Here is a 7915-nt window from a genome sequence, read left to right as displayed (position 1 = left end):
GCAGTGCCGCCTGAGGGCCCAAAGACCACAGCCATCCAATAACCTTTGTCCCTTGCGTACAGAGATTTCTCTGGATTCTCTAAATCTCTTTGTATTATGTACCCTAGATCATAAATTCCCCAAAATTATTTGCAATTTTGCATTGAGGGGGGTGCAAACTGGATTGGTCGGACAACAGGAGCTTTAAGGAGCTCCTTCAGCGGCAGACTGCTGCACCCTCAGCGTAGGAAAGAGCGCCACCCGCAGGTTGTTTGTCCCGACGGCTATCAGACTGCTCAACACCAGCCTAAAATAATATAGGACTGTACGTCATAGCACCTGACACTTTTTTCCATCCCAAGTTTATTTATTTTTGTGTATATAGTTTGTGTGTATTTATTCACAGGTCTTATTTTTTTCTTTTTATCCATCTTATTTGTATTGTATACGTTTTGTAAATGTGTTCTTATTGTGTGCACCTTTATGTTTCCCCTGACTGTGTTTCTATGCGGCTATGACAACTAAATTTCCCCACTGTGGGAGTAATAAAGTCTTATGTCATCTCTTATCTGATCTCACCTGAAACCAGATCCTGTTCACCTGCTCCACGTCTGATCTTAGATCTGATCTTACATGCAGGAGTGAACGGCCAAAACACTGACACGGAAAGCTTCAACATTGGTTCCAAACCCAGAAACAAAAAGTAAAAAATACACTGAAACCTCAGATTTTTTTTTAGTGGTGTTTCCCTGCTTGAGATTAATTGTATTTGTATTAAGAATTATGCTGTAAAAGTCAAATAATTTTTTAATTTACGAACAAACAATTCCCTACTGTCAAACCCAGACAGCAAATCTGCTGAGCTGTCGTCAATGTGTTCGTGTAGTGATTATTCTATCTAAAGTCATGAAAATAATGATAAAAATGATGAATAACAAAGAAATATCATTGTAGATGAAATCCTATAATAATATACAACTGTTGAATTGAGGAAAACACATTCACCAATTATTTGGCACAAACATTTCAGCACTTAGAGGTGCTTAAGAGTGCTCTTGAGTCTGCGTAGATTTTGTTCTTACCTAAGAAAAAAATCCCTAATAAGAAAACATTTGTGAATGCCAGCATCTTAGTAAAAACTGCATAAGTGGGGTTTAAGAAGAAATTTCTTCTTAAGGACGGTTGGTGAATGAGGCCCATTATTCTTAAATTGTTGCACTATTTGACCACCAGAGAGTGCTGATAATTAAAAGCCCAGTTGACAAAAAAAGCACAAACAGAAGAAATGAAATACACACCATTTGTGTTTAACCTTACTTTATTTTCCACTTAAACATCATCATCACTCCAAATCTAAAGTTTAATAAACACCTAAAATCAGGGATTCACAAAGTCAAAGAAATTTGAAATGATGCACAATTCCCAAAAAGATAACTGCAGTTCCACATAAATGTCTGAATGTTTTACATGTAAATAAATCTAGCATATCTACTGTTTTAAGATTAGAAAAACAAACAAACATGCAAAGCCATTGACAGAATTTTCAATACATTTATAAAGAATGTGATCAAAACACCTGCTGCCCTGTGTTTTATATTTTTTTAACCATTGTGATTGATTGAACTGCTGTTTACACTTTCTGCAAATGTTTTCTGCTTACAATAATTAAAATACATTTACAAGGTCCACTGCACAATGCATGCTTTTTAAAGTTAAAGGAATACAAATATTAAAGTAATTTATAAGAATTACATCATGATCTTTTTCTAATATGAAATGTGTTTAGTCGTTACTTGGATTTATACATATTATAATGATTTCTATTATATTTTACGAATGTGGCACAACAGTGATTCGGTTGTTTGATTCATGTGAAGGTTTTTCTACCTACTTTGTATACATTGTCACAGTAAATAGTGATGAAAGTAAATATTGATCAAAGTAAATAATGATGAAAGTGAATAGTGATGAAAATAAATAGTGATCAAAGTAAATGGTGATCAGAGATAATAGTGATAAAAGTAAATAGTGATGAAAGTAAACAAAATAATGTTCAAAATGAATAGTGAGGAAAGTAAATAGTGATGAAAGTAAATAATGATGAAAGTGAATAGTGATGAAAATAAATAGTGATCAAAGTAAATGGTGATCAGAGATAATAGTGATAAAAGTAAATAGTGATGAAAGTAAATAAAATAATGTTCAAAATGAATAGTGAGGAAAGTAAACAGTGATGAAAGTAAATAATGATGAAAGTGAATAGTGATGAAAATAAATAGTGATCAAAGTAAATGGTGATCAGAGATAATAGTGATGAAAGTAAATAGTGATGAAAGTAAATAAAATAATGATCAAAATGAATCGTGAGGAAAGTAAATAGTGATGAAAGTAAATAATGATGAATGTAAATAGTGATCAAATTAAATAGTGATCAAAGTAAATAGTGATCAAAGTAAATAGTGCCACCAACAGCCAATACAACTTCATCAGTTGGGCACATTTTTGCATAAATTCTGACCCCATGTTTAGTTGAGCTCAGCTTTGCATTAAGAAATGACACGAAGTCATGATTTCAGACACGCTGTGGGACAGAAGACGCATTTAAACCCACTGCAACCTGAAACACTTCAGATTATATCAGATTACGAAACTCCGCAGTGTCATGAATATTGTGAAGGCAAAGTCCAGCGTGGAGCGGCTGAGTGAACCTGGTCTGGACTCTGTGGAGGAGAGTCATGGTCTCAGAGACGCTGTAGAAGGACAGAGTACCTGCACTGTGATCCAGGTACACCCCCACTCTGGAGGATGGAGGACCTGAGACGGGAGTTTTGATGTTGTTGAACAAAAACCTGTTCTGATAACAGTGTAATGCCCAAGATTTGTCATTGTGTCCAAATCTCATTTTCTTCCAGCCCTCTTTCCTGTTGATGTTCTTGTATGCGACTGCTACATAAACTCCTCTTCCTCTCCACTCCACCTCAAAGTAACAACGTCCAGTCAGACTCTCTCCACTCAGGACCTGACACCTCTGACTGAATCTCTCTGGATGATCAGAATAAGACTGATTCTGATTCATTCGTGTTGCTTTTCTGTTCCCATCAGATAATAACAGCTGTCTGTGTGCTGTGTTTGGATCCAGTGTGATTTCTTGTGAATATCTTAAGAATCCAGCTCTGGTCTTTGGTTCTGGTTGTGACAGTAAATCGTCCACTTCATTCACTGACGCCAAGATCTTCGTCCTTTCTTCACTCAGAACTTGCTGTAGTTTATCTCTGACCTCTGACACAGCTGCTGTCACATCCTGAAAGTAGGTGATAGGACGGATATGGATGCTGGATGAGCCTGTAGGCTCACTGACTGGTGACACTGAGGAGTAGTTGTGCAGGAACTCGTTGTGATCCTCTGTGTGTGAGAGCTGCTCCAGCTCGGCGTCTTTCCTCTTCAGCTCAGCGATCTCCTGCTCCAGCTTCTCCTGAAGCTCTTTGATTCGACTCACTTCGAATTCCTGCTGGGATCTGACCTCCTGCTTCACATCGCGGCTTCTTTTCTGGAGGAGACGGATCAGCTCGGTGAAGAGCTTCTCGCTGCCCTCCACTGTTTTATCAGCAGACTGATTGATGGCCTCCACCTCCTGCTGAAGCAGCTTCACGTCAAAAACATGGACGTTTCCTCGACTCTCCTCGAGCTCTCTCTGCCTCTCGGTCCTTTCTGCTGCAGCTGAGACAATGTCGTGGCCTTTATGTTCATCCACAGTGCAGATATCACAGATGCTCTGCTGATCGGTGCGGCAGAACATCTTCATCAGCTCGTTGTGACGAGAGCAGATGTTCTCCTGGAGCTTCTTGGAGGGGTTCACCAGCTTGTGTTTCTTGAATGTTGCAGCATCATAATGAGGCTGAAGGTGTTTCTCACAATAAGAAACAAGACAGAATAAACAAGTCTTGACAGCTTTCAGTTTTCTCCCAGTGCAGACATCACAGGCCACATCTTCAGGTCCAGCATAGCAGTGATCAGCAGGAGCAGCTTGGAGTCCAGTCTTCTTCAGCTCCTCCACTAAAGCTGCCAACATGGTGTTTTTCACCAGGACAGGCCTCGGTGTGAAGGCCTGCCTGCACTGAGGACAGCTGTAGGTTTCCTTCTCATCCTCTTTATTCCAGTGGGTTTCAATACAGCTCATGCAGTAACTGTGTCCACAGTTAAGACCCACCGGATCCTTCAGTAGATCCAGACAGATCGAACAACAGAAAGCCTCTCGGTCCAGCTGAACTCCTTTCTGCGCCATTTCCCCTCTCGGCAACAGCAGCGGACTCTGAGAGGTTTTTTTGCTCAGCTGTAATTTAAATATCATGTGACTCTGCAGCCAATGAGGACGTCAGCTCTTAGACTTCACCCCATGTTGGCTCCGCCCATCTTAAAGCTGCAGCTCTGATGGAGGGAACAACGAAAAATGTGGACAGACTGGCTGCTGAGTTTGAGAGCAGGAAGAAGGGGGAGGATTATCGGACTGCACGAATAGAGATCCTGTTTTTGTGACCGTTTTAAAAACCACAACTCATTTCCCCATTCCAAACATCGTTCACCTCAACTCATCTGTTGTCAACTCTTTTTGTTTTTAATATCCAAGTTCACAGTTTCTCTTTTAATCAATCAATTTGATTGCAAAAAATTTAAATCACATCTATGGAGAAAAGTAAATATTTGTTTTCTTTCGAGCGTTTTTGAATGACATTTTGGTAATTTGTTCAAACGCAGAAACATGCGGCGGATGAATGGCACGACGACGGGCCTCAGAATCGCATCACGATATGTCTGTGCATTCAAGTTGCCATCAATAAAAATGCACCTGCGTCCGTCGCCTCTTCGAGACCGTGTAATTTAATTTAATTTAATGCGCAGCATCGGTACCGCCGTTGATCATTTCATTGGTCATTTTTGTTCCCGTGTGTCGTCTGATCGCGACATTAAGCTTGGCTGATATTGATTGAAGCAAAATCGCTTTCTATATTTACCCAACTGATCAGTTCACAGACAGTGATTTTTGGAAGTGTTCCTGAGCCCATGGAGTGATTTCCATTCCAGAGTCATGTCTGTGTTATATTACACTGAGGGCCCAAAGACCACAGCCATCCAATAGGGGTTTCCGGCCTTTGTCCCTTGCATGCAGAGATTTCTCTGGATTCTCTAAATCTTTTTATATTATGTACCATAGATCATAAATTCCCCAAATTCTTTGCAATTTTGCATTGAGGAACATTATTCTTAAATTGTTGCACTATTTGGCCACGCAGTCTTTTCACAGAGTGCTGAAATCCTCCTCCATCTTCACTGCTTAAAGACTCATTGAGAGGCGCGTTTAATCTTACGCAGCGCTGCGCAGCACTGATTTAACGAGATGCATGCAAATAGTGATCAAAATAAATAGTGATCAAAGTAAACAGTGATCAAAGTAAACAGTGATCAAAGTAAATAGTGCCACCAACAGCCAATACAACTTCATCAGTTGGGCACATTTTTGCATAAATTATTACCCCACGTTTACTTGAGCTCAGCTTTGCATTAAGAAATATCACGAAGTCATGATTTCAGACATGCTGTGGGACAGAAGACGCATTTAAACCCACTGCAACCTGAAACACTTCAGATTATATCAGATTACGAAACTCCGCAGTGTCATTAAAATTGTGAAGGCAAAGTCCAACGTGGAGCGGCTGAGTGAACGTGGTCTGGACTCTGTGGAGGAGAGTCATGGTCTCAGAGACGCTGTAGAAGGACAGAGTACCTGCACTGTGATCCAGGTACACCCCCACTCTGGAGGATGGAGGACCTGAGACGGGAGTTTTGATGTTGTTGTAACAAAAACGGTTATTGGAACAATCTAATGACCAAGATTTGTTATTACGTCCAAATCTACTTTCCATCCCGCTCCCTGTTCTGTTGATATTCTTGTATGCGACTGCTACTTCAACTCCTCCTCTTCCTCTCATCGCCACCTCAAAGTAACAACGTCCAGTCAGACTCTCTCTACTCAGGACCTGCCAACATCCACTGAATCTGTCTGGATGATCAGAATAAGACTGATACTGAATCATTAATGTTACTTTTCTGTTCCCATCAGATAATAACATCTTTCTGTTTGCTGTGTTTGGATCCAGTGTGATTTCTTGTGAATATCTTAAGAATCCAGCTCTGGTCTTTGGTTCTGGTTGTGACAGTAAAACGTCCACTTCATTCACTGACACTGAGATCTTCTTCCATTCTTCATCCAGAACTTGCTGTAGTTTATCTCTGACCTCTGACACAGCTGCTGTCACATCCTGAAAGTAGGTGAGAGGACGGATATGGATGCTGGATGAGTCTGTAGGCTCACTGAGTGCTGACACTGAGGGGTAGTTGTGCAGGAACTCGTTGTGATCCTCTGTGTGTGAGAGCTGCTCCAGCTCGGCGTCTTTCCTCTTCAGCTCAGCGATCTCCTGCTCCAGCTTCTCCTGAAGCTCTTTGACTCGACTCACTTGGGTTTCCTGCTGGGATCTGACCTCCTGCTTCACATCGCGGCTTCTTTCCTGGAGGAGACTCATCAGCTGGGTGAAGAGCTTCTCGTTGCCCTCCAGTGTTTTCTCAGCAGACTGATTGATGTCCTCCACCTCCTGCTGAAGCAGCTTCACATCTTTCTGTCTGTCCTGGATTTTCTGCTGGACGTTTCCTCGACTCCCCTCGAGCTCTCTCTGCCTCTCGGTCCTTTCTGCTGCAGCTGAGACGGTGTCGTGGTCTTTATGTTCATCCATTAAGCAGAGAGAACAGATAATCTGACGATCGGTGCGGCAGAAGATCTTCATCACCTCGTCGTGAAGAGAGCAGATGTTCTCCTGGAGCTTCTTGGAGGGGTTCACCAGCTTGTGTTTCTTTAATGGAGCGACATCATAATGAGGCTGAAGGTGTTTCTCACAATAAGAAGCCAGACAGACTAAACAGGACTTGACAGCTTTCAGTTTTCTCCCAGTGCAGACATCACAGGCCACATCTTCAGGTCCAGCATAGCAGTGATCAGCAGGAGCAGCTTGGAGTCCAGTCTTCTTCAGCTCCTCCACTAAAGCTGCCAACATGGTGTTTTTCACCAGGACAGGCCTCGGTATGAAGTCCTGCCTGCACTGAGGACAGCTGTAGACTCCCGTCCCGTCCTGTCCGTCCCAGTGGACTTTAATACACTCCATGCAGTAGTTGTGTCCACATGGAAGAGCCACAGGATCCTTCAGTAGATCCAGACAGATGGAACAAGAGAAGGTTTCTCGGTCCAACTGAACTCCTTTCTGCTCCATTTCACCTCTCAGCAGCAGTGACTGTGTGAGTTTCACTTACTGAAAAGTGAAACTAGTTTCAGCTCTGATTTAAATATCATGTGACTCTGCAGCCAATGAGGACATCAGCTCTTAGACTCCGCCCCATGTTGGCTCCGCCCATCTTCAAGCTGCAGATCTGAAGGAGGGAACAAGGAAACGTGACAGACTGCAGCTGCTGAGTTTGAGAGCAGAAGGAAGAGGGAGGGTTATCAGACTGCACGATTAGACAGAGATCTTGTTTTTGTGAACCTTTTAAAAAACACAACTCATTTCCCCTTTTGAAACACCAACTTGTCAACTCTTTTTTTTTTTTCTATCCAAGTTCCCAGTTTCTCTTTTAATCAAGCAATCATGAAATTTTACGGTGAATGAGAGAAAACTTGAGGCCGTTGGGAAGATCAACATTTTCCTCAGACGTGGGCTGTTATCTAAGTTTTGATAATATACACTTATACAATATTAACATCCGATGGAAAAAATGAACTTCCGCGACCGCTGACGTTTCCGTTTAGGTCCGTATAGAAAATCTCTCGTGAATGCCACAAGAGGGCGCCGTTCATACGGACTCTCCTCGTTGTCCGCGGTAAATACGACGCAGCTGT

General features: G+C 41.9%; 2 protein-coding genes across 2 annotated transcripts; both read right to left on the bottom strand.

Annotated features, from left to right (window-relative positions):
- Positions 1-1279: 1279 nt before the first annotated feature.
- On the bottom strand, positions 1280-4410 carry LOC138614710 (tripartite motif-containing protein 16-like). The gene has a single exon (XM_069688273.1). The coding sequence runs from the start codon at positions 4325-4327 to the stop codon at positions 2612-2614; it is 1716 nt and encodes a 571-aa protein (XP_069544374.1). The 5' UTR covers positions 4328-4410; the 3' UTR covers positions 1280-2611.
- A 1090-nt stretch (positions 4411-5500) lies between these two features.
- LOC138614711 (tripartite motif-containing protein 16-like) lies at positions 5501-7342 on the bottom strand. The gene has a single exon (XM_069688274.1). The coding sequence runs from the start codon at positions 7290-7292 to the stop codon at positions 5622-5624; it is 1671 nt and encodes a 556-aa protein (XP_069544375.1). The 5' UTR covers positions 7293-7342; the 3' UTR covers positions 5501-5621.
- Positions 7343-7915: the final 573 nt, after the last annotated feature.

Source organism: Brachyistius frenatus, unplaced genomic scaffold (genome assembly GCF_029030835.1).
Source record: "Brachyistius frenatus isolate BFR_SWC_R1_liver_20210118 unplaced genomic scaffold, ASM2903083v1 Contig_553, whole genome shotgun sequence".
Taxonomy (NCBI): Eukaryota; Metazoa; Chordata; class Actinopteri; family Embiotocidae; genus Brachyistius; species Brachyistius frenatus.
Note: the sequence above shows the minus strand (reverse complement) of the source record. Positions and strands in the feature narration are given on the sequence as shown.

What these genes read in the sequence shown, in the direction of transcription:
- LOC138614711 (XM_069688274.1), bottom strand. Translation starts at nt 7,292, where the DNA reads ATGGAGCAGAAAGGAGTTCAGTTGGACCGAGAAACCTTCTCTTGTTCC.
- LOC138614710 (XM_069688273.1), bottom strand. Translation starts at nt 4,327, where the DNA reads ATGATATTTAAATTACAGCTGAGCAAAAAAACCTCTCAGAGTCCGCTG.